Genomic DNA, 25,873 nt, shown 5'->3' with positions numbered 1-25,873 from the left:
CCCCGCACGTACCCAGATGCGAGGATGCCGGAGCAGGCAGGTGACAGTTTGGGATGGACAAGTGTGACACTGCAGCGGGGAAGTGCGTGGGATGGCCAGGCACAAGCGGTGCCTGTCGGCAGCGTGCCCTGGGCTGGGGCAGGGGGTGACCAGCCCTGGGGACCTCTGTGTCGTGCCTCCTCCATGGGGCTGTTTCCTTCTTCCTCCACCCCAGCCAGGAACAGGGGATGGCTACACACGGACAGATTTAGTGCTGTAAACCAGGCTACTTCCACCCTGCAAGTTTCTTAAATCCTTAAACCCAGTCTTAAAACTTCAGTGAAAGCCTTCAAAACATTAATCACACGGAGCAGGGTGGAGGGAGCTTTCACCATTGCACTGCACCACCTCACTGGGCTTACCTGGAAAGGGAACAGAAGGGCAGCAATGGCTTCTCTCTGGCTGGTTAATTAGGTTAGAAAGGACCCAAGAAGCACATCACTTTGTATTACTTTCAGAGGGCTCAAGGCTTCTGGGGAAGGCGTGGGGCTGAGTGCCGGAGCCCTCAGGAGCATCCCGGGACAGGGTGGTGGCAGGCAGAAAAGCTGTCATTTTAACAGCCAACCACTCTGTGAATCTGTGCGAACACCCTCCCTCTCCCATCAGCTCAGCAGGGTCCGCAGCCCTAAATAGCAAACAGAGTTTCTGTATGTCTGCGGGCTGGTTAAACATCACTCGAGTCTGCCTGGGAAAGCAGAGGCAGATCCTCAACACCAGGCACGGCCCCTGCCCGCAGTGACAAAGGCACCTGGGCTCTGTGGAGCAGCCAGCACATCCCTGCTCCCTGGGGACGAGGTCCCTCTGTACCAGGCAGTGCCACTTCAATGCCAGACTCTGGTGACAAATCCCCGAGCATCCTGGCTTCGCAGGGCAAGGGGTGATGCTGCGCCAGCCCTTCATGGATGGGTACCCACAGCCCAGTTAGTGCTAAGTGGGGCCTCGGCAGAGATGCTGATACTTTACTGGGGAGGCTGGTGGTGGAGGTGGTCTCTCCAGGGCAGGGTGAAGGGCTGCTGAAGTGAGACTGCTGGTGAAGGGGAACGAGGGGCTGGCTGTGACTGGGAAAACTGAGGCTTGGAGGAGTTGAGGGATGCACATCAGGACTCAGCTAAGAATCACCTCTGTGGAGCAGGCTGGGGTACCTGCACAGGGCAGGATCCTGGTGGAGGGGGATCCAAAGCGTGGGCAGGCTCTCTGCAGCTCGCTCTGGCTGGACTCCATCAACCACCCAGCCGTGGCAGGAGGGTGTTTGGGAGTTGTGTGGGGAGGGAGGTCCCTGCTTACAGTCCCCCTGGCAGGCTGCGGGAGGATTGCGATGCCCAGCCTGGCTTTGGGGGTCCCCTTGCCAAGGGGGTTTCTCCAGGCTAGGCAGGGAGACAGCATTGTTTGATGCAGGTGTGAGGACAGGAGGGCCAGTTCTGGTCCCAGGGCAGCGGGATTCCCAGCTGAGAGCAGGTTGCATGTTTCAGCTTGGCTTAGCCCCATCCCATCCACCTTCCACTCTTAAATCCTGCTAAATACCAGCTGGCTTCCCCAGCTCACCCACAGCAGAGGGCACAGGGGGGGCCCCGAGCAGCCCCGGCAGGAGAACCTGCCCTGCTTGGGGTGGGGACAGTGTCTGTCACTGGGGACTGCCCAGTACTGCCTGTGTTTATAAAGAAGTGAGAGTCACGAATAGTTTTGCGCTGACTTTTCGAGGAGAGGTTTCCCTCCGCATGGGCTCGGCTGGTCGACAGCAGCTCTGACGCAGCCCGTGCCGCGCTGCCCAGCTCCCACCCGTCCTGGCTGCCAAACGGCTTCCAAAACCCCAGGGATGTACAGCCTGCGGGCTTCGAGGCCTGGCAGAGGCATTGCATGGCAAACCGCTCCCTTTGCGGGAATTGGTGCTCAAGCCCCGGGAGCTGTGGGCTGGGTGTGCAGGGTTGGAGGGTGCAGCTGGAGGGTGATACTGGGTGAGCCCCAGTCCCAGGGTGGCCTAGCTATGGGCTTTCCCATGGAGACAGGGATCCCAGAACAACTGAACAGAGATGAACCCAGAAATAGGTTTTATTGTGGCAAAGAGGCTGTGGGAGCCTCACCCAGAAATGAGAGGTGAGCAAGGCATCCTGAGCCAGCCGGGCACTGCACACCAGCTGCAGCCCCATCAGCATTGTGGCGTGTGTTGGGGTATGACGCTGTTATTATTTGTTATTATTTGCCCTGGGGCAGCACTGTGGGACTGGGGCATGCTGAGCATAATGCAGGCAGCAGGTAGCAGTGTCCCCTGATGTCCTGTCGAAGCATGAAGTGAGAAGGGAAAGGTGGAGGCAGGGAAATGGGGTGGGGGGGATACCAAATCCAAAATCAGCCCAAAGATAGCTGGTATCCATCACTGTCCCCTTTTATTAGGGTGTCTCTTGGCAAGTCCTGTCTGTCCACAGGGGCTTCCCGTAAAGGAAAGTGTGGAAAGACCTGGATCACCCCCACCCTGGGTGTGCTGTAGGATGCTCATCCCTCTAGCAGGCAGCTGCCTGCCCTGGGTGGCCCAGGGCACTGGGGCAATAGGGTGCTATTGGAGAAGCTACTGGGTGATGTCTCTGGACAGTTTGGTCCTTGGCCTTGAGGCTGTGAATGGGGAATTCCTGCTAAATCCCTCCTGGAGGCAAACTGCCATTAGGGGCAGGGTGGGGGACAGATCCCAAAGCTCATGTCACTCCATCGAAAATCTGACTGTGCACCCTGAGCATTTTTTTTTTCTAAATACTTCGTTTTGAGGCCATTTGTGACCCCCTCACCAGTGGGAAATGGATTTACACCATCAACGTGCTTTATTCCCAGTGGCCCAGCACATTTGGCGGGGGTTAGATATAGAGGGTCCCGCAAAACAGCTGCGGAAACATTTGGTGGGAGAGCTGTTAACAGAGACACCTCTGTGCCCAGGGCTCTGGCAGGAGGTGCTGGGGCTGCCAGTTTTGGAAAGACCCCGCGGGGGCCAAACGGCCGTTGCTTTGCACAGGGAGGAAACAAACACACCTGAAGCGGCCCCGTGTGAAGGAACAGGGGGGAGCCAAGAGGGCAGGGGGGCTCCAGCGGGCACTTTTGGTACCCAGGGCCAGCTGTGAGCTGGTTCCGGGGCAACTGGCCCCCTTTTGGGAACCAGCACCCTGAGCAACCCCGGCTCCTGGCCGCGTAGGGATGCTGGTGGCCAGCGGGGCCACCTCAGCTGGGGGCGAGCCCAGGCAACCGCGCAGCGCCGAGCACCGCGGCGGGCCCCACCGCCGGCCGTGCCCCCTTTAAGGCCGTGTGGGCGGGGCGGGGGGGCGGCTCCCTCGTGACGCGCAGGGGGGCGGGCCCGGGGGCGGGGCGGGTCCCGCCGCAGCGCAGCGCAGCTCCGAGGCGGCGGCGGCGGCGGCAGCGCCCGGCGGGACCCACCGGCTCCGGCTCCGGCGCCTCCGCTCCCCCCCGCTCCCCCCCCCCCCCCCCCCCACCCACGACCGGCTCCCGAGTGGGGCGGCCCCTCGGCGCGCCGGGGCGGGGCGCGCCCGCCCCTCTCCCTTCTCCTCCCTCTCCCCCACCCCCCTCCCCCCCGGTCGATATATCCCCCGCGGCCGCCGCCCCCATGGCCGCCCCGCCCGCCCCCCGCCGCCGCCCCGGCCCCCCGCGCCGGGGCTGAGCCCGGCCGCCTCCGAGGCGCCGCCCCCCCCCCCCACTCCCCGAGAGATCTGCTGCGGGGATCCGCACCCCCCCCCCCGCCTCCTTCCCCTTCTCCGGGCCCCCCCCCCCCCCCCCAGCTCCTCATCGCCCCCCCCCGCCTCCCGGCCGCGGCCGCCTCCCCGGGGGCGGCGGGAGGAAGGCCGGGGCGTGGGGCTCCGGCGGTCGGCGCCCAGGGCGAGCCCAAGATGGCTGGAGGCGGCGGCGGCCGGGGCAGGCGCGGGGGGCTCTGCTGAGCGGCCCCACCGGGACGGGACGGCTTGGCTCGCCGCAGCCCCTCCGCAGAGCCCCGCCGCGCGGGCGGGGGAGGCGGCGGGAGCGGTTTTGTTCCGGTGACTTTTATTTCAAAATTTTTTGTTTAATATATTTTTTTTTTTTTAAAAAAAAAAACATTTTTTTTTTTTTTTTTAATTCTGTTTTATTTTTCATGCGCCTCCGGTCTCCGTTCTCCAGCAGGGCAGCTCAAAATGGCTGAGAGCTGACTCGGCTCTCCCGGAACCGCACGCTTCGGCCGGCTCCTCCCGGCTGCCGCCGCCGCCTCGCCCCTTCCTGGCGGGGCCGGACCGGGGACGCCGCGCCGGGGGAAGGCGGCTCCGACACCCGTCCCTCCCCGGGACCCCCGGCTCCATCGCATTGTTGCCGTCGGGGGCTGCGTCCCCCCGGCCAGCCATGAGACCGGGCTAGGTCGGACCCCCCACGCCCCGGACGCCTTTTTTCCCCCCTCAGCCCCGGTGGGAAGTCAGAGCAGGTTGATTTGGGGGGCGCGGGGCTTAGGTGCCCCCCCCAGCAAAGCCCATCCTCTCTCCCATCCCTCTCCGGGAGCCTTGGACGAGGCTGGGAGGGCTGCGCTGGGCTGGGGTTTGCTCTGAATGACCGAGCTCTCCCATTCAAGACCTCGCAATCTCGAAGCAGGCGAGAGGGTTTTTTTTTTTTTCTTCTCCTTTTTTTTTTTTTTTTTTTTCCTGTCTTGTCTTTTTTTTTTTTTTTTTTCCTCTTCCGTTTTTTTTCTCTGCTGCTCCACCGGGTTAGAAGCAAATCTCGGGGGCCGCGGAGAGAATTCGTTTTTTCGCCATCGTCATCGTCGCTATTATTATTATTTTTTTTAAGCTTCCTCCTTTTCCCATTTTGGATCTTAACCCTTTGATCTGTTTCCTTTAAAAGACTCTGATTCCCAACTCCCATCAGGGGGAGAGGGAGGAGAAATACAGGGGAGAAAAAAAAAAAAAAAAAAAAAAACAACCAACAAACGAGCGAGTCGGTGCTCTCAGCTGTTAGCCAGGTTGGTGGGGGACAAAAGTCCCTTTAAAATATTGAATGTCAGTTGCAAACCTAAGAAAAGAAAAATCCGATCCGGAGCGCTAAATTTAGGAGCTTTATATGGAACTTGGACTGTGCTGCTGGATTTTGTATGGATTTTTTTCAACCTTTGGTAAGTTTCGATTCACCTTCTGGGGTAAAAAGAAACAAATGGCTTTTAGGGGTGGTTAAGCCTTTGGGCTGTAAATCCTACAATACCGTGTTGGGGTTGGTTTTTTTTTAACCGTTTACGTTGCTTTTTTTAACGAAGCGATGGAGACGTTGCGTTTTCTGGCTGGAAATTCCTAGAGTGCTGCTCTGTGGTTTTATTTTGTCCCCGATTTTAAAATCTGCCGTGGTTTAATATTTATCGCGCGTGCTGCAGGGAGGGGGGGGAGCCCGGCCGTTCACCCCCAGGCTTCCCGTTGCAGGGAGGACAGACCCCGGCGTCCGCCCCTAGACCAAACTGAGCGACCGAAACGGGTTGGGGCGGGGGGCAAAACGTCGCCAGAGGCTGCCGGCAGAGATGGCCGAGAATTGGAAGAACTGCTTCGAAGAGGAGCTCATCTGCCCCATTTGCCTGCACGTCTTCGTGGAGCCCGTCCAGCTGCCCTGCAAGCACAACTTCTGCCGGGGCTGCATCGGGGAGGCGTGGGCCAAGGAGTCGGGCTTGGTGCGGTGCCCGGAGTGCAACCAGGCCTACAACCAGAAGCCCAACCTGGAGAAGAACCTGAAGCTCACCAACATCGTGGAGAAGTTCAACTCCCTCAACCTGGAGAAGCCCCCCTCCGTCTTGCACTGCGTCTTTTGCCGTCGGGGCCCTCCACTGCCGGCCCAGAAGATCTGCTTGAGGTGCGAGGCCCCGTGTTGCCAGTCCCACGTCCAGACCCACCTGCAGCAGCCCTCCACGGCCAGGGGCCATCTCCTGGTGGAGGCGGAAGACGTGCGGGCCTGGAGCTGCCCCCAGCACAACGCCTACCGCCTGTACCACTGCGAGGCCGAGCAGGTGGCCGTCTGCCAGTTCTGCTGCTACTACAGCGGGGCCCACCAGGGACACTCGGTCTGCGACGTGGAGATCCGCCGCAATGAGATCAGGGTAAGTCAGACCTTCACGGAGATGCGGGTTTGTCCAGCCCCGGGGGGTGGGGGGGGGAGTGCCGCTCGCCCTGGCTGCCCCTCTCTCCCTTTGCCGTGTTTGTTCGCCCACGGTCCGTGTTTGTGTAGGGCCGACACAAAACCCACCCCGGCGCTGCTGCTCCTCCGCCCGGTCCCCCTGCGGCGGACATATTAGGTGGCCTCCCCAGCCGAGCAGTGACGGAGCCCACGGTGGGGGGGGGGGGGGCTCCCTGGGGAAGGGGGTCTGTGCCGGGAGGCCCTCGGAGCCATTCAGCCATCGGACCCGCAGCCGCTTGGGGCTGGGGCTGCGTGCGGAAGGGTCAAGGCCCAGGTCCAGAGGGGCTTGGGGGGTGTGGGGGGGTGTCATCTTCCCGCTGGGGTATGCGGCCATTCGGGGGAAGGCGGAGGCGCTGCCCGCATCCGAGGTCGAGTCGCCCTGGAATTGGGCTCCCCCGAAGCGGGGGGGGGGACGGGACACACACAAAGCAGCCGCAGCCACGGACCCCCGTCCATTGTAAGGCCTGTGAATGTCAAAGTGCCGGCTCTTCCCGCTGCCTCCCGCCGGGGCTGGCAGCCGCCATCCCCTTCCCCCCAGCGCGGGGAGAGCTTCATGTCGGAGACCCACGGCTTCTCTTCTCGCTGGCGGGGATTCAGGCTCGGGGTTGGACCAAATAATGGGGTTTTTATTAGGGGGCGCAGGGCTGCCCTCCCCCCAACTCCCCCCAAGCAGCGTGGGGCGTAGCGCTGGATTCGAAGGAAAGCGAGTCTGTATTTTGTTCGTGGCCAGGCCATCTGGCAGGAGCTTTCACCCCTGGCTCCCCACCCTGGAGTTGGTGGCAAGCATTTAACAGCCCTGCGGGCAGCCCTGCCATGACACCACCACCACCTTCCCCCCCCCCTCCTTGGGTTGCCCCTCCGCTCCCCCTCCGACCCTTCGAAAGAGGCCCCAGCGCTTGTCCGCCGAATAAATATTTAACAATGAATTGAATGGTGATTACTGTAAAATGGGGATGATTTCCTGTGTATTTTAATGTTGCCAAAATGAGTCACCATTTAGCAATAAAAAAAAAAAAAAGTCATAAATAAAAATTGCAGTATAATTACTTTCCAATTGGATGGCCAGGCCTGGGAGGGGAGGGCAGCTCTGTGCAGAGAGGAGCCAGCCTGAGCTCACAGGAAGGTTATTTTCCTCTCCTGGTTTTTTGGGGGAAAACCAGAGACCTCCGTGGAGGTGCCAGCAGGTCCGCCACATGCACTGGAAGGGGAAGGACCCAGCCAGGCTTTTGGAGAAGCGCTTTTCTGCTTCTATTTATAGGGAGTCATTTTGGTCGCCCTCTCCCAGGGTGCGGAGCCACCCCGGGAGGGCTGCGCAGGGCTGGGATGGGGCTTGTGTCTGTACTTCCTGGGAGCCTTAGCCAGGGACCAAAACTGTTTTTCCAGGTCCTTTTCCAGGACACTTTGATCTCATCTATTCCTGCTCTTGCTGTGTGGTGGTTTTTTTTTTTTGTGTGGTGTTTTTGTTTTTTTTTTTTTGTTGTTGTTGTTGCTGCCGTTGTTATGGCTGGATGTTCGCTGCTCCTTGCGGATGCACGCTGCTAATGACCTGGCAGAAAGCTGCCACTGGCTAGGCTGGATTTTGGCCCTGGCTTGAAATTTTAGGATATGTGGCCAGACACAGAAGGTGTTGGACAGCTGTATGTTAGAGCCGCAGAATTATTTTGTGACCTTGGCCAAATCCCTCGGTACCTCCATCACCACGTTATCTTAATTTCCTTTCTCTGCGATGATAAGCTGGTCTCTTCCTGCTGGGTGCATGGCTCGTTTGGGTGCTCAGAGGCTGGGGTGATGGAGGACAGCCCGAAGCTGGGCAACAGTGTACCCAAAGGATCCCCCCTTGTAGTTGAAGCAGTTCTTCCATCAAGCAGCTGGAGTAGGGAAGAGCCCCCGGGGAAAAATACCCGGCAGGTTGCCGGCTCTCGCTGCGTGGCCTTGGCCAGGTCTCTGGCTGAAAGCCGCCCCTCGCCAGCCGGCAAGAAGGCGGCTGTGTCAGCTCCTGAATTAGGGTGCGTGCGCTCAGCCGGTGACGGCTTCCCGCCTGCGGGAGCCAGGCCTGGGATTCCTGGCTGCTTGCTCACCCCACGGCGGTGAGCCACTCTCGGAGCATCCCGGGGAAGGAGGGCTGGGGGGCGGATGAGTAACGCTGGGCTTGGGAGGTCTGGAGGAGGCCCCGTCGTGAGAGGTTTGTTCCATGTGTGGCTCGCGTTCAGGAAGCTGTTAATTGAGAAATGAGTCAAAGTTTGGAGGCTCAGAGCCCTGTCCTTGGTGTGGGGGACTTGCGAGTGCGTGGGGGTGGTGACATTGACCCGGTGTGGTGGGGGTGGCCCCAAGAGCCCGGAGGAGCGATGGGAGCCTGCAAACGCCCTCCCCATAAACCCACATTTTTTTAGCATTTATTAATCTGGCTCTGCTGCCAGCCCACCTTGGAGGGCATCTTGCCCCGGTTACAGTCCAATTTGAAGGGGAAAAGGGGCTCAAAACTCCTTGGGGACAGCACCAACACCTCGGCTGGAAAGTGGAACAAGAGAGCTCACGCTGGGCAAAAGAGGCTGGAGGCGGGTGTCGGCAGGAGGAAAGAGGTGTCTGTGGAGGGCTCGCTTGAAGCGGAGGCGTGTGCTTGGGGGGTTTGGGGGAAGGGGACCGCTCAGCGTTAGGTGCTGCACAAACCCGCAGAGCCCTGGCTCTGAATTGGTTGAACTCCACAGTGCAACTGTAATACAAACAGTAAATAAAATATGCGGTTAATCTTTCTTTCGTGGGCGTATAAAGAGCTTACCTCCCCTTCCCCCCTGTGAGATGTTTTCTCCTTTGTTTCCTGTTTTTGTAGCGCTTAAAGAAGAGGGGGTGGGGGGGGGAAGCCAACAACCCACCCTCTTTTTTTTTTGCTTCTTCTCGTTTTGTTTGTGTCAAGGTCTCAAAATGAAACATTTTTTTTCTTCCATCTTTGCCTTTGCTGCCCCAGCCATGTGCCTTCTGCCTTCATGGGGGAACCTGCTGTCTCCCCGGTGTGGGGGAACCTGCTTCCAGGGTTGAAAAAGAAAGTTACTCCATTGTGAGGTTGCTGTGTTGCTTGGGGGTTTTTTTTAAGCCAAAAAGGGGAAAAATACACTGCTGGAATTGGAACATGGGTCAGAAGGCAGCAGCCAAAGGGACTCACTTGTGGGGTATTACCATGTTTGCCACATCTGTGTATGGGACCTGGTTGATTGAAGTCAGGTACATCAGAGCTTGGTTGGGGCTGTCCTGGCTGTCTGTCCTCAGCTGGAGGTGTCACCAGTGGAAAAGCACTTGGGTAGAGGCTCTGCTCCTGCTTCTGTTTTGTTTCAGGGGATGGAGGTAGATTTCCCTCTGACCTAGCTTGCAGTGCATTTCTGGGAAATCAGAATAAAATCCCTCCACAGTCTGAAGATCTCTGGTGGTTTTGAACATTGAGGGAGAAGGAGATTGTGGTGCTGAGACCTGCAGGAAAACATGGGGGGATTCTCCTGCAGGCATGTAGGAGCAGCACCCAGCGCTAGCCGTGGAGCAGCGCCCGTTCAGCAAATCCAGGCAGACAGGTACCGGGCTGCTGAGTCCATCTGCTCCTCGGTGGGTTTGGGCTTTCTTTCTTGGCAGCACCCCAGGTAAGGCCAGCTCAGGTGCTTTGTAAAGTATGGGAAAGAGGAGAGGTGAGCACTTGGTAGGAGAATCCCAAGTCTGTACCAGAAACTCTGGTCCTTTGCCAGCGTTGGCCACCAGCACCAGTGCAGAGATGGCCCGTGTGCTTTTCCTACCTGCCCTAGCTGATTGCGTCTGCGTTTCAAAAGCTCTAGGTCTCTAGAGGGAAAATGCCACCAGCTTTTCTTTGCTAGATGACCCTGACACCAGGGATACCTTCCTGTTTGAAACGAGTACCCTGCCGCATCCCCATGCTGCCATTTGTGCCAGGGACATTTTGCTGGGACCTAAGAAGCCCCACCGGTGGGGAGGCTGGGGTCGGTCCCCCTGCTGGGCTCCTGGCGTGAGACGCTGTAGGCTGTTTTACTCTGAAACAGGTTTGGTAACTTGTGATGGGCTGGATTTTTATAGGCTTACTTATTTTCCAGATGACTTGTTTATGAGGAGCACGGCATGCAGCTCACTGGAGGCATTGTGAGTGTAAATGCCCAAGTGCTCAAGCGTTAATTTAGCTCTTGTGACTGTAGATGGTGTGGGCTGGTGCCTGGCAGGCGTTCCCTATGGCACTCTTTGAACATACATGGTCCCCAGATGACTTTTGCAGTAGGTCCTACGAAGCTGGAGATGTGCAGGTTCTCCTAGCACCCTCCATCTGAGCCCCTTCCAGCACCCCAGAGCTAAACCACCAGCCCAACCCAGGGGTTAGGTCAGCCCAACCCAGGTTTCTCCTTCCCCTGGCTTTGCCCATGCCCTGGTTCTTGCCCAGGGGCCTTGGGAGTCCAGTGCCAGGCTCATAAATGTGACTGATCATTGTGCCCTGGGATGCTGTCAGTTGGTCAAGCTGCCGTGATGAGTGATGACTTCTTGGGCCTTGGGCAGTTGCAGAAATCCCAGCCTTGCTTTCTAGCTCCATGCTGCTCACCACCATTGATCTGTTAGGCTTTACTGCTCTGCGTTGTCAGGGGCAGCCGGGGATTTCAGTTCAACTGATAGCAGCCTGTGCTGCCCTAGAGAGGTCTCAGGGGGCCCTGAGTTACTTTGCTGCAAACCCATCTGGCCAAGTGGCACTGGGTATCTTGGCGGTGCCAGACCTTTGGCTGGATTGGGACAGTCTCCTGCCTCCCAGGCATTTGGATTAAGGGCTTTCCCCCACTGCTTTCCTGGTAAGCTTGAGCATTTTCCTTGCCCTTAGCCCATCAGGTTGCCAGCAGTTGCTTGCTCCGGACCTGCAGCCGCAAGTCTTCTGTGTGGAGTCAATCTGAGAAGTGACAGCAGAGATTGAGGGTGCTGGAGGGCAACCTGGTGGGCTTGTGTGGGAGGGAGGAGGCTTGCAGCCTTGGTAAAGAAGAGTAGGACAGGGGCTGCAGTGGAGACTGCTCTCTTCCCACGGGGGGGACAGTGCTATGTGGATGGGTGCTGGTGGGGAGAGGGAAAGAGAGGTTCATCCGAGGACCTTGAGCTGCTTTGCAAGGAACAGCAACAAATTGTAGCCCAGGCTTACCACTGTGGCATGTAGGGTTTGGCCGTACTTTGCAGGTGGGGATGTCTACGTGCAGCCTTGCCCACCTCTGCCAGACAGCCCTGGCCAGAGAGCTTTCTGCCTTGAAGTCCTCCCTTGATAGTGACTTTGAATGAGCCCCTGAGATGCAGGGTGTCCTGATCTGGTCTCTGAACCAGGAGGTATAAGCCCAGCTTTTACTGGTGATGAGGGCATAATAAACTTAGCCCAGACCCTCTTTTAGTCTAAATCCAACCTGTCATATTTATGTAAGCATCATGTGGCTGCTGGCATGGAGGTGTGCAGCATGCCATTCACCTTGAGCCCACAAGCATGGTGGAGGGGGAGAAGTGGGGGAGAAGTGGGAAAGATGTGGGCTGCAGCGCGACACCTTGGACTTTCCTCCACCCCTCAGCCTCATGCCTCGCGTGTGGGAGCCCGGGTGAGCCCTTCAAGAAACGCGTGAGTCCCAGGACCGTCCTTCACTTTTCCTCCCTTCCCTCCACCAAAGCACTGTCCTCGAGCTCTCCCGTGTGCTCTACTGAGCCCAGTCCTGCCAGAGGGGGATCCACAGCCTCTCTGCTGCTCTGGTCTTTGCCTCTGGAGCCAAGGAGTTGCCTCTGACCCCCTCTGAGCCGGGGGAGCAGAAGCGGGGGCTGGTGAAGGGGGTGGGAGGAGAAGGCAGATTTCCATGTCTCACAAAGGGCACAAGCGATCAGATTCGTGCAACTGCCCAAGAATAAAGAGGCTCTTACAGTGCTGGCTGCCCTGACCTCTCTCCTCTCTGCTCCAGAGGACAGCGTGTGACCACACAGGGATTTCTTAGCTGTGCTTCAGAGGGAGGCAGCGGGTTTTCTATCCCAAGATCCGTCTGCAGCTTGCCTTGCAGCATATTGGCCTATTTTTTGCTCGTTACCTATCTGTTTACTGGAAATCTTGGTACACAGTGGTAATTTCTTCTTGTCTTCTCTTTAATTTCATGTAATTGTTTTGGGTTTTGTTTTTTGTTTTTTTTTTTTTTCAATCTGAAACTGAAATGGGGCTGAGAGCAGCAGTGCTTCCAGAGCAGGGACAAAAGTAACCAGGAAACACAGGGCAAGAGAGGAGGGATCGACACCGAAACAATGAAATAGCCAAGCAAGGAAAGACTGAATGCTCAATAGCACAAGCCTTTGCAGAAATGCCTGGCTAGTGCAGCATTTTATAATCAGCTTCTGTGCTGGGCTGGCCTGCAACAGTAGTGTGATGGGGGAGGAATGCTTTGAATTAGCTGGATGCCAGAATTAATTCTGTCAGAATTCAAATGTACATGTATGTACGGATTTATAAATAAACACTTGGAGCCAGATTCTGCTTTGCCACGCAGGCTCCGGGGCAGAATCTGGGCTGGGCTGGGCTGGCTTTTTTTTCTTTTAAAAAAATAAGACGCTATGGGATCTGCGCTAGGTTGTGGGGACTTTGTCAACTTCCCGTGTTTATCAGCAGCCCGCAGGCTTGGGAGCTGCTGGTTTGGTTGGAGTAAGGGGGATGGTTTGGAGGAGTTGGAGCTGCTGAGTTTGCTTGCATTGGTAGCCAATTTTTTGCAATGAACTTCCATTTGCTGGTAGAGAATATGGGGCAGATGCTGGGGGATCAGTGGGGAAGTGTGGAGTGTGCAGGACCAGGGATGTCCTGTCCTCCTCTTTCTTCCATGGAAGAAGGACTGATATAGGCAGCTACTCCTCCTTTACCCAGGAGAGCTACAGCCAGCGTTCTTGGGAACGGGAGGAAGAGATGCCTGGTCCCAAATATGGAGGGAGGGACAGTTATTTACAGGCATGAGACTCTGGATGCACGCAAGAGTTTTTACATATGTCCCCCAGATGAACTTGGGGAAGAGATTCCCAGTCCCAAATCCTTTCTGATAAGGGCAGCTTTGGCCTGCTCTTGCCAGGGGATTGTGGTTGTCCCTCTTCTGTCTTGTGATTCACTTGTGATGGTAACATGAGCAAAGTTCCCGGCTCAGAGCAGCACTCTGCCACGCTGCAGTGGTGCCTTCTACATAACACACACTCAAAGTCATCTGTTTGCTGGGATGATGTACCAGAACTGTTAAAAACAAACAAACAAAAAAAAAATTAAACACGAATCAGTTTAATTTCTTTGTTTCTTCTCTTTCCCCCCTACCTGTCCTTTCTCAGTTCCTTGGTGTGTGGATGCTCTGGGGGGGCTGTCTCGAGAGCGGGCTGGGAAGAGCCGAGCTGTGGATGGTTCCAGATGAGGCAGTTGGCAGGGAGTGACATTCCGGATGGCTGTGTCTCTCTGAAATATGAGTAAACGTTGTCAGACCAGCCGACTGTACGATCTGGGGCTCAGGGAATGCTGATCTGTCCTTTCCTCGTTCCATTCATCTCTCCCTCTGTGGGATCCCCCATTTGCTCAGCATCACCTGGTTCTCCTCTCCCTTCCTGGGTGACCTGGAAGCTTCATCCTGGAGCTGGAGCTTTGGAGAAAGAGAAGGAAAATCCCCCATATCCTAATGGAGGCAATGTTTTCCCTTGCTGTACAACAGCTTAGTCCAGATCCTCATTTGAGTCAGTTATTGTGTGGCTCTAAAACCCCATCCCCTGGAAACTAGTCTCCCACCCCCTTCCCTCCCAGTTGATCCTGGTCGGTGGAGCCAAGCTCCGAGGTTTGGTGCTTGGCCACACGCAGACACAGATCGATCGCGCTGGGGGGTGGGTTGATATTTTTGTGGCAATGGTTTTTATTGCTGGTTGCGGTTGTTGTTGGAAAGTCGGGGGAGGTGAGGGGGGGGTGTTGGCGTGTGCTGTAATGGGCTTGTGTATGTGGCAAGGGGAGAGAGGGTAACGCGATCGCGTCCTTCTGCTCATTATCCTCTTGCTAGTGGGGGGGGGGCTGCATCCCTCTCCCCATCTGAATCCGCGCAGAGCTGTCGGCTCTGCGGTGGGAGCTGGTTTTCGCTGCAGGTGAACTCCTCTGCGCTCAGACAAAGGGCTGGGGGTGCCGGTGCCTCCCTTTGTTCTCCTCCTGTCCTGGTGCACCCGCCTCCGACAGCAAAAAGCCCCTTGAAGCGTGCCTCTCAAATGGATGGAGCGGAATAAATGCGCTGTGAGGTCTCTGTCCCCCTCGCAGACCCTTTGGGGCTGGGGGGTGTCTGTGTTCCCCCTTCCCTTGGGTATTGTGCTAGCCCCTTAGGGATGGGGGTGGCCAGATCCGAGAGGGAATTGCTGCAGCTCTCCTGCCACAGCTGCACTGTTGTGGCTTGGTGGCTGAGGCCCACGCGCCCTGTTTGGGTCAGAGGTGATTTGGTTGTAGGGGAGGGGGACAGGATCTGCTCCCCTACAAGGGAATGGGAGCACATTCTGGGGTTATTTTCCTGCCTCTACCTCCTGGCATCCTGCATGACAGAGCATCCAGGCAGGGGACTGGAAATAACGCCTTGTGTGTTGTGCAAAGACCACCCCTTGCCAAACACATCTCCGGAGGGTGTGAGCCCAGCAGGTAAGACCACAGCCTGTCCTCCAGCCAAGGATTTTGTAGCATTTTACTTGCCACATGGGAGAAAAAGGTTGGTTTAATCTCTGCAGCAGCCTAAAATCTGGGTAGGAAAGTCAGGGTGTTACCCTGAAGTAGAGATAAGCAGAGTTGGGGTCCCTGCTAGGGAGCTGGGAAGTCCGTGGCAACGTGGGAAAGCAGTTCTGGAGTCTCAGGCTTTCTTTGCTGGCAGCAGTACTTTGCCGAACAGGGACCCTGCTGGCTGCCCCCACCCAGGCGCTTCCTCCCCTGCTCCTCCCCAAGGCTGGCTCCTGGCTACTGCTGTCATCTATCAGCACGCGCGGTACTAATCTCCATTTATCGAAGTGCTTTTACAGCAATCTGATAAACAATACCGTGGCGACGAGCAAAAGCTAAACCTTCCTCTATGTGCTAAAACTGCCCTCCGGAACCTTCATCAGGAAATGTTCCTCCTTCCCAAAATGCAAGGCCTAGCTTTGCAGGAGGGAGAGAGAGAGAGAGAGAGACAGGAGGCATGTGAAAAGACAACCATCACAACACACACACTGCACCCAGTAACTGTAGGCACAGACATTTGAGAAAAACCTTTTGCTTCCCAAAAGGTGGAGGCTGGGAACGTCTGTCAGCTTGGGTGGAAGATGGAGGAAACCAGGGGAGTTTCTTCCAGGCATCTCTTGTTCTGCCTGGCGGAGGGAGCAGGCATTAATATTTTGAAGGTCAAGCAGAAATCACGAGCTGGCCCCGAGGTGCAGCTCTGTTAGGCGACGGGTAAAGAGAAGCCACCGCTGAACCGAGCTAGCAGCCAGGTTTCTTTGTGGGTGCAAACTCTCCAGGGGATGAGGAGCCACTGCTGTTGGTCCTTCTGCTGCAGGAAATGGCAGTGCAGTCACAGCTAGAAATGGCTTCTCTGGTTGTACCCTGCATGCTGGTGCTGCCCCCCCATCCCTGTGCGGCTTTCGGCACATCCCATAACCTTTGTGCCTCCACCATGTTCTCTTTTAAAAGAGGATAATGAAACTGAAAGGGGGAAGCAGTGGGCACTGGAGGCACCTTGGCCTGCTGTGCTTGATAAAGCACTGCTGGTCTGCCAGGGACCTGAAGAGCTGGATTTCTGAGTCAGGAGATGAAATGCCAGGTGGGGAGAGAGCATCTGGCAAAAGCCACCTCATCTTGATATGGAAACTGAGCCTCACATATAGCTTGCAGGAATTGGCAGGACCAGCACTGAGCAGAGTGATTCCCCTGGCTCCTTGGGAGGATGGAGCTGACTGGGGTCTGAGCTGTCAAGCTCCAATCTCCGAGTCAAACCTGGAAGATAAATGATGCTTCAGGGGCCTAAGATCAATAATGTCAAAGGCTGCTCCGTAATCGGGCGAGATTAAAAACCAATGACAGGCCTCCTCCTAGGAGCAGAAGTCAGCATGTTGAAGGAGAGCAGCGGGGTTTGTTCCTTTAGTTATTCCCTGGCGGTGCCCACATCCAAAACCCACCTTCCTGGGCTGCCCCCTGCAACATCAGTGATTTCCCCCCCTCAGTCGACATCGACCAGATCCCACAGGTCCCCTACGGCCAACCCCGCTTCACCAGTCCCCGTGCAGCTGGTCCAGAGCACTCTTGCCCTTAGGAGAGTGGATGAGGTACAGACAAAAGCAGTGCAGCCTGATCCTGGCCGCCAGCCACTTTTGCTGCTGGGGGATGAGCTGGGGCTGCAGGGGGGCAGAGGAGGGGGAGGAGAGGCTGAAGCATGAGGTCACGTTGATGCCTTGGGTACCATGATGTGCTGCGTGTTGTAAAGATGCTTGGCTTTGGGGAGCACATTGAGGAAAAGAGTTTGGGAAATGAGGGCTGCAGATGACTCTTGACTTTGTCCTGAATATTACAAGTGCCATGAGCATTTAAACGCCCATGGGCAAGAGACAGACGGGGTACACAGTTGTGCCCATTTTGGGGTCACTGGTGTTTGAGCTTGTCAGAGAGGTGGCTTTTCTCCTAGGTGGGTGCTGGGCAGGGGGCTGTGTCCCCTCACTTAGCTGCAGTGTGCTTCCCCTGATCAGCAGCAGCCGCAGTCCAGCTGAGGTGGATAAAGTGGATTTCATTTATTTGCAGGAGCAAATTAAAATAAACTTGGGTCCCTTTACTCTGTGTGTCCTTAAAGGGGTGCCTGCTCCATCGCAGCTCTGCAGGGCAGGGCCACGCTGGGGTTCCTGTGAAGGGCACTGGGAAATAGGATGTTACATCTCTTGCCCGAGCGCAAGGGCGGTTAAAGGAGAACGTCTCCTACTGCTGCCCCTTGCGTGTGCTCGTGGGGAGCTGGAGGTGCTGGTTGCCTTTGCCCCAGGCTCTTCTTCCCCTTCCTCCCCGTTCCCCCGCCCCTTCTCCACCAGGAAGCCTGGCTTTTGTGTGAAGTGATGACTCCTGACATCAGCCAGGTGCTGCAACTTCCACCACAGCACGGACAAGCAGGTGAGGAGTGGAGTGCCACGCTCCCCTCGGGGTGACATACACGGTCCCAGTCTCGCGGGGCAGCAGCACTTGGGGGGAGGCTGTATGCCTGGCAGGGATGCTGCAGGGAGGTGGTTGTCCCCAGCACTGCCAGTGTGGAGGTTCAGTAGAGTTTTGCCTGCTTGTGCTGCTCTGCCCAAAAACACCACGCCGGTGTATTGCTTCTTGCTGCCTGTGACTCCAGTTGTTTCAGTGGCATCTTTGACCCCTCTAGGGATGCAGTGTTGGGCTCTATACAGCTGAAGCTTAAGCAGTGCCGGCTGCGGGGTCTTGCTTCGGCGTCAGTGTCCCAGTGCCACGGAGCAAAACTGGGGGGGGGGGGCTCACAGCAAGGCAGGAACAGGGCTGCATCCGAGCTCTGGGAGCATCTTGCTGTCTGTGCAAACGCATCACTTCGGCAAGGGCTGGGCACAGCTCGGCTGCGAGGGGGTTTGCGGGGTGTGGGCTCTTGGCTGCTCCTTGGAAAGGGGCTAACGCAACACATGGGAATTGGCCAAGTGCCTGCCAACAAGAAGCCGTGGCTGGCGCCTTGCCAGGAGTTTGGGGGCCTCGCATCTCTTTAATCTGAGACGTGTTTACTGGCGGATGGCATTTTGCAGCTGGCTGGCTGGAAACTACAGGTCCCAGCATGCTCCCTCGCGTGTCGTCTGGCTGCCGAGCTCCGGCAAGAGTGTGGTACCACGGGGATAGTAGTCTCTGCTCACTGCTGTGGGGGTTTTGCTGCCACGGAGAAGGGCTCTGGTTCAGCATTGCTGGGCAGAGCCAGGCTGCAAGACACAGGGCTGGTCTCTGCCTCCTGCTTTCTTAGTCTCCTGCCACCCACTTACTCGATGCAAGACCAGTTTGGCCTTTTTATGTCACCAGGCTGGGGAGGGGATCTGATCCTATTCTTACTCGTTTGCAACGTAAATATTTTGATCCCAAGTACGTTGCTGGGAGCTGGGTGTCACGTTGAGGAGCATGATTCATTCATGCTGTTGCTGCTCGGAGCACAATGAGACAGCCTTGGGACCGGTCCCAAAGATTTCCTGTGATCACGGCTGGTGGGGAATTTGGGATGTCACGTTTGACTAAGTCAGAGCCCTCTTCGTGCGATTCCTGCAAGCCAGAAGTACTGTGCCGTGCCCAGCATGTTCAGGACTTGCCACCCCCCAAAATGCAATGGGGTGCGGGTGGCTTGTGTTTCCAGGGGCAGGAAGAACAGAGAGCGAGGCTGAGCTCTGGCTCTTGCCTTCCCCAGCTGTGGGTGTGTGGAAAAGGTTGCAGGGTTTGTGCCTGGCCCCAACCAGCCTAACAGATAAAGGTACCGAGCGATGCAAATTCAAAACCTGCTGCATGTCAGGTCTCGGAGGAGGCCCCAGCAGTTTCCCCAGTGGGGCCAGCGCTACATGAGGAGCATTCACTTATGTTTTAGAGGGATGTGGGACAACCCAAGGTGGGATGCTGGGCGGATGGGCCAGAGCCAGTGGAAGATGTTCCTCCAGTGCCCTGCTGCCAGAAGGGACCTCTGCTCTCCCAGTTTGATCACTGGTGCAGGAAGGGCTGCACCCAGCACCCCGGGGCTGGCTCTCTCCGTCCCCCCGTGCGTTGCTTCGTCCTCCCCACGCTGCTGAGAGCCAGGTGCGGGCTGTGCAGCGCTCAGATTCGTTCTGGCATCCTTCGTTAGACAGTGTTTGTTCATGCTGCATTTTTCTTTTTGCTGGCTTGTTTGGACACGCACTGGTACATTCACGGCACTCAGGCAGTAACGTGAGTTTCTTTCCCATTAGGAAAGGGGCCAGGATTTGGGGGGGCCGGGAGGGTGGCTTAAGCAGTAGTTTCTGAGATATTTCCTTCTGCCGCCACACCCTGCGTGAAAGAGCAATATCCGTGGCTTCAGCTGCTATCGCAAGGCTCCGAACGTCTCTCTTTTAATATAGATTGGTATCATTTTGCATTTTAAAGTAAAAACACGCTGCAAGCTGCAGACAGCTGTCGGTTGGCAGCTTTGTTTGAACATCTGGTATTGCTGGGCTGCTGTTCAGCGCGATCTAACTATGGGATTCATAAAGATTATAATCCGGGCTTTCAGATTCTCAACAGCCGCTTTGCAAAAAAACAGGGGAGAGAAAAGAGCCAGTGGGGAGGCAGCTGAGGGGTCCTTGGCGTTCAGCAGGTCGTGGTTGTGGTCAGTCCCCTCTCGGGTGCAGAGTGGGGCTGATGGGCTCGCTGTATGTCGCCTTGGCTGCCCGCAGGTGCTGACGGGCTGCTTCCAGCCTGCAAAATGCCGGGCGCTGGGGAGCTGTAGAAGTGCAAAATCCTCCTCATGATTTTTTTTTGTGTTTTTTTTTTTTTTTTTTCCCCTCATTTTCCCCCCTTCTCTTTATTTTTTCCAGCTTGTGTGCTGAATCTGGTTGAGTCTTACTCCTCTGGGTGGTGTCTGGCACTGGTTTGTAACAGTTGTCTGCAGCAGCAGGACTTGGTTTCTTTTTCTTTAAAGTAAGTGATGGAGGAGCCAAGGCTCAGAGTAAACATCTCAGCATGTCAAAACCTCGTTTCCAAGAGAAATTGAGTCCCCTTTTCTTGAAGCAACTGAAAGGTTGAGATAGCCACCTCAGTAAGCCCCATCCATCCCTCTCCAAGTCAGGCACTTTCCTTGGCACCTTAGAGAATTAAGCGGCCTCTAAGCCCCTAACGGGTTTTATAAATCTTGTTAGTTGATCTGCATTTTTGCAAAGCTCTTTGAATCCAGCCTATTGGCGCATAAGTCACCTTGACTTTCCACAAGGCTTTGACTCCAAACTCACTTTCAGGCTCCATTTGTCAGTTGGAGGTGCACAAAAAAATGTCCCCCCTTATCTTTATTAGAAAAAAAAAAAAAAAAAAGCGGCTGCCTGGAGAAATCTAGCTGCGCTCTAGTTGATGCAAGCCAGTAATAGAGGTGCGTATAAACCTGTTCTGCCCTTGTTTGTGTTGATTTAACTTACCAGTACAAATTAAAATAGCCTTGAGCAGTTGGAAGTTTAACTAGATGAGTTGGGAGGGAAAAAAAAAAAAAAAAACAAAATCATAGCCTTTAAATCAAAGCAGGGTTTTCTTTCTAGTGCTGCCTGAGCCTGGAGAGGGGCATTGTGCCACCTGTACAGCCGGACCCCTCATCTCTGGGTCACCAAGTGAGCTGCTGATGGGACACGTGGCTGCTGGTCGTTGCCTTTACACTTATCAGTGGTCTCGTAGCTGGGACGCGTGGGTGCACATGGGTATTGCTGCAGCTGCTTTGCTCCTCAGTGGTATCTGAGTTCCCCCCAAAACCTGTTCATGCATCCAGATCCTTGGGCTCAGCTCCCCCCAGGGCAGAGATTAGAAATTAGGGGGGTAGGAAGCCAAAGGGGCTGTTGTTCAGAGCTCAGGTCTTCCCATGGCGGGTGTGGAGCGGAGGTCTTTGGGCAGGGGAGAGGCAGCTCAGCCTTCAATGGGAGGAAGGGTGGAAGAGGCTGGCTGTGTTTCACCCCTGCAGGGAGAAAGCTCTGAGATCACACAGGCCAGCTGGATCTTGAATCCAAGATGTTTATTTGGAAGAGGGAGTGAGGGTTTCTCAATTTTGCAGGGGCTGCAGATGGGGGTAGGTTTGCTGCCAAGTGATAGGAGTGGGTCTTTGCAGGATGGCTGCTTTTGAAGGCGAGGCACCCCACCAGCCACAGTTTGGGGACAACTGGCCAGGACCCTGAGATTTGCAGCACATTGGGAAGATCTTGGGATTCAACAGAGCTAGATGAGGCTGGGACAACAGCAAATTGAGGCAGGATTGGGGACGCTGCTGAAGCGTGTTTGTTTTTTTGTGGGGGTTATGAGAGGAGCGACTCACGGATGATATGTCAGAGCAACAGGGCTTGCGTGAGGAGCAGGATTTTGTGATTCGACTGAATTTCAGCAGTGAACAACCTCCCGTTTCTGCCCAGACTGCTGTCACTGGAGCACTTGTGAGATCCAGGTCAGGGAGATGATCCAGCCAAAAAGAGACTGCTTTGTTCTTTAGTGGATTAATTTTTCAGCTGGATCCGTGGTTGGGAAGGGACAGATGTATGAAAACAGAGACAGAAGAGGCATAAAAGGATGTTAGGGCCCCTGTAACGTAAATGTTAATTGATTGAAACGTTCAAGAAACCACAAGCACAGAGCGCACTGAAGGCAGAAAGGGCAGGACTTCTTGCATGATCTCTTAGGCTCCAAAAAACTGTGAAATCTGGTGAATCCCAGTCAGTGTAACTGCAGGGCCTAGATTTTATTTTCTGGCATGGTAGGGAGGAAGTGCAAGGCGATGTTGGTCATTGGGGCCAGATGTGTGCCAGGTGTTGGTGTCAGTCTGAGGTCCCATGTGGCTGGAAACGGTTGCTCAGGGCACTTGGGTCTTGGTGTTGGAAACTTTCTGGGATGTCACAAACCCCTGGACTTCCCCGGAGTGCCCCGGCAGTGCACCAGTGCTGGTGCTTCAGAGCCAGTTGCTCAAAGGATGTTTGGTGCTGGGTTGTGCTGGGCAGGGCAGGCTTGTGCCGGGGCCTGCAGCTGGAGCCCCGTGCCAGAGATGGCTCAGCAGCAGGGTGAATTTTGACAGTGATTTATAAGCAGCCTCAAACCAGGACATTTTCCCCCTAAAATCAAAAGAGAGTTGGGGGAAAAGAAATCCTCCCTCACATCCCTCATGGTGGAGAAGATGCAGACCTTGTCCTTCATAAACATGGAGCTCCTGGTTCTCCTCGCGCCCAGGCAAAGGCGGCCTGGACTGTTCTCCCTCCCAAAAGCTGTCGGAGGAGGGCTGCTGGCTGGCATCCACACCCAGGCCTGGGTGGGGATCTCCTCTCCCTCCCTTCCCATCAGAGAGGAAAAAGAGTTTTTGAGCTCCTCGCTGCCCTGAGGGCCTGGTCGCGCCTGCAGCCCCGGCAGCTCTCAGAGCTGGTCTTTCCATCTTGCTCCTGCACCGCCCAAAAGCATCTGCTGTCCCCGTGCTGCCGGGACACGGCACAGGAGCACGCTTTCCCTGCTGAATGCCGTCTCTCCTGGTGGATCCGGGGCAGGAGGCGGCTGCGCCAGCCAAAGGCATGGGCATCACTGAGGCTCATCTTTGTCCTGTGGAGCCGGCGGCATCAGTCAGGACTCGCCTGGATGCTCGCTTGGCATGCAAACCAGCTCCTCCGTCCCCATATTCATCTTCCCGGTGTGTTTCCAGCTCCTTTCTTCCTCTCCTCCCCATGCTGCTAGTGGGTCTCGAGCCCTAGGTCTGGCAGAGGCAATTTGTCCTGCTTTTGCTGACTCTTGCCGTGCTTTGCACAGGGGCAGCTCATCCGACACTGGCCCATGATCAGCGTGGCCTTGCTCCTACCCTCCAATATGCTGCAAAAGTGGCTTTGGTGTTTGGGGCGCCTCTGTTTTGGGGGGGCACATTGCCCCATCGCCCTGCATCGGGAAGGCTTCTGCCTCCAGGACTTGTGGGACTGCTGGCACAGAGGGGATGCTTCTGCAGCTGCTGGCCTCGCTTCCCTGTTCCTTAATCTCCCTTATCCCCCTTTTCACCTCAAAGCAGATCTTTGTCCCTGCTCAGAGGACACTGACATTAGTGGCAGCCAGGCCATGGCTTGAAGTTGGGGTCCAAAAACTGCAGGTAGAATCCCAGCCTCCTTCCCCCTTTTGTGAGAGAGGCAGAGCTGCAAGTAGCTCCCCATGGCAGAGGGGAGTGGGGGTGGAGGGCCACAGAGGACTGGGGAGGTGAATTAACATCCTCCAGGTCCTTCTGAAGGTCGCTTTCCAATGGAGAATAGGTCCCTGTTTCCTGGCCTCCAGAAATCCTGCTGCTGGCCCCACGCGACACAATGCCTCATATTTTCCCCTTACTAATGAGTTCTTCCTTTCTGCCGGGTGTAAACAAGGGGAAGAGCTGTCCTGGGCGGCGGGCACCAGCACAGCCCCACGGCGATCCCGGGTCCGCTGGTACGAGGCCGTGCAGAGGAGCGTGCTCTGCCATGCCTGCCGGCCTGAACGCTGCCGAGCAGCCGTGAGTCGTGGCGCGGGGGAAAGGCATCCCGCGGCTGCAAGCCAGCCACCCTGGAGGGCTGCTCTGTGCTGGGGTGGGCGCCGGAGGTGGGACAGGGGGCTTTCCCTCTGCCGTAACCGATGGAGATGGGACACGGGGCTTAGCCTGATGGTTTTTCCTCCCTGGCGTGCTGGGGAAGGCTTGGAGACCAAGCAGCATCTCGCAGGGAGATGGGCACGGGCAGAAGGCATCTCCACCCACCCCTGCGTGAGAACAGGGTGGAGAGCTGCTCTTGCGAGAGGCACCCTGCATCCTGTTGCCCCAAGCTGGTGCTGAATATTTGGCCTCCAGCCCTTTTCTATGAAGTGCCAGCTCTCCCAGTGCTCGGGGGGTCCCTTGATGCTAGCAAGGGGGTCTCTCTGATGCCCATGCACTGTGTGGCTGCTGCTTCCATCCTTTCCTAGCAAGGGCAGCTATTAATATCCCGGAGGCTGTTCCCCTCCCTTCTTCCTTCCCCTGCCAGGGATAAACCAGCCCAATCTTTGCACAGGGAGCACCGTGAGAAAAGCCAAACCCCAGAGCAGCGTGTGTGTGCTCCAGGCTGGCTGGGGGAGGCGAGGCCTCCTGCTCTGGCCGGAGACCTCCCCTCCTGCCTGGTGCTTACTGTAAATGTGTGCAAGATGAAACCTCCAACAGAAAACATTTCCTTCCTGTCCCTGTAAGCGGATCAGCCTCCCGCAAGTGCAGTGGGGAGTTTTGAAAGAGCTGCTTTTGCCTGCCGTCTGGTCAGCAGGAGACCGTGGCGGGGTGGGAGGGATGCTCCAGGGGGTTTGTGCTGCAGGGACTGCTCCCCCCGGGCTGGGGTGGTGTGGGAGCACGTGGTTTGAGATCCTGTTTCTGGGGGGACGTGCCCCAGGGCTGCGTGGTGTCAAGGTGCCAGTGTGTTGGTGGGTGGGGAGACGCTTTCAGGAGGGATGAGAATAGCTCGTTACATAGGTTTTTCTCAGAAAACTGGCCAGCTGACGGCAGAGCAGGGCTGGGGAGCAGGAAGCCTGCGAGTGGGAGTCATGGGGAGGCAAAAGGTTGCGCTCGCCTCCTCGGTCCAGGGCTTTCGGTGCATTAAAATTCAGTCACTGTGACTTCAGGCCCGTCTCCAGCAATGTGCCGGGACATGGGTCTCAATGGGGGCCCTTGATCCAGGTCCCTGGGCTAAGCTGCAGGTGTCTGGAGCCATTCCCGCAACAGGCATCTGCCCTTTACGGCTTCCTCACTCCGGTTCCACCTTCCTCCTCCTCCTTGCCCTTCCTCCCCCTCGTGCTCTGAGCTGCTCCCTCCGTTCTGGCTTTCCGGTGGCTGCAAACAATGTCCTTATTCACTCGGTGGCTGGGATTTGGCGGCGAGGGGAAGGCCCGGGTGCAGAGGAGAAGGAAGGAGGGAGGCAGAGAAGCGAGCACGCCTGTCCTGGGCCAGCCGTCCAGCTGTGGTTAAAGGCACTCTGTGGGACAGTCTGGCTCTCTGCTCCCCCCCAGTTTCCTATGGGAATGAGGGCTGTGCGCTCTTGCGGTTTGTCCACCTGCCCGCCTGTAGTGCCTAAACCTGTAGCCAGTTTCAGCCCAGTTTGTTGGGAATTAGCATCCCGCAGGTCAGTGTGCGGGGACATGGCTCCTCTTGCTGGGGGAACGGCCCTGAAGGATGCACAGCACTTATTAGACATCAGAGAAGCTGCATGGGCTTTGTTTACCCCATGAACACAGTAAGGCTTTTTCACTGCTGCAACTCTTGTTTAAAACCAGAGCTTCTGGGCACTTTTCTGGCTTTGGTGAAGCTGCCAGGCTCCTTCCTGACCCTAAGGGGAGCTGGGCAGGGGCTGGTGAGTGCTCGAGCCCCTGGGGAAGGGGTACCGCGGGCTCTCCCCGAGAGGCATGCAAGGACCCTGGCCATCCTCGGAGCAGGCAAAACTTTGGGGCACGTCATGGAATTTTGCTGCTCCAGTGTAGGCCCCAGAGTTACGGGCTGCTGGTTGCTTCAAAGAGGGGGGGACGAGGGGAGTGCTGCACTCCAGGCGAGGCAGGGGCATAATCCACTGTTATCGTGGGCTCAGCAGCGACCGCAGACTTAGCCATGTCCTTTGGGAGAGGACAGTGGTGAGACTGGCCTAAGACAAGCCAGGGAGACATCTTGCCTGCAGATTTCTCCCTGTCTGGGAGGTCTCGGGTGGGTGTGAGCTCCTTCCCACACCCCAGTGTCCCCACTGGCAGTGGGGAGGTTGCCCGGCTGGCTGAGCTGGACCCGTGTGTGTAACACAGCCGATACTTGTGGTGCTGCAGCCGTATGACAGCTCTCAGATGAGGAGCCCAGATTCCCTGTATCATCCAAGCTGTTAAACTCTTTATTACCATCTTTCTGTCTTGCGGCTGCAAGCATTTAATCTTGCTGAAGTTCTGCTCTGTTGGGGCAGCCCTGTCCCCTGGCAGACATCCCTGCCGGGGGCGGGT

The 25,873-nt window shown here is 56.5% G+C and overlaps 1 protein-coding gene across 1 annotated transcript in view; it reads left to right on the top strand.

Moving 5' to 3' along the window:
• The first annotated feature begins 3,828 nt into the window (after positions 1–3,828).
• Positions 3,829–25,873, top strand: part of TRIM8 (tripartite motif containing 8) — a 30,507-nt gene continuing 8,462 nt past the window's right edge. The window contains exons 1-2 of the mRNA XM_042789739.1: positions 3,829–5,158; positions 5,457–6,121. Of these exons, the coding sequence (XP_042645673.1) occupies positions 5,552–6,121 (570 nt within the window). The 5' untranslated portion in view covers positions 3,829–5,158; positions 5,457–5,551. The remainder of the gene's footprint in view (positions 5,159–5,456; positions 6,122–25,873) is intronic.

This window comes from Tyto alba, unplaced genomic scaffold, assembly GCF_018691265.1.
Source record: "Tyto alba isolate M040663 unplaced genomic scaffold, T.alba_DEE_v4.0 Super-Scaffold_1, whole genome shotgun sequence".
Lineage (NCBI taxonomy): Eukaryota > Metazoa > Chordata > Aves > Strigiformes > Tytonidae > Tyto > Tyto alba.
The sequence above is the reverse complement of the archived record's forward strand: the minus strand, read 5'-3'. Positions and strand labels throughout refer to the sequence as shown.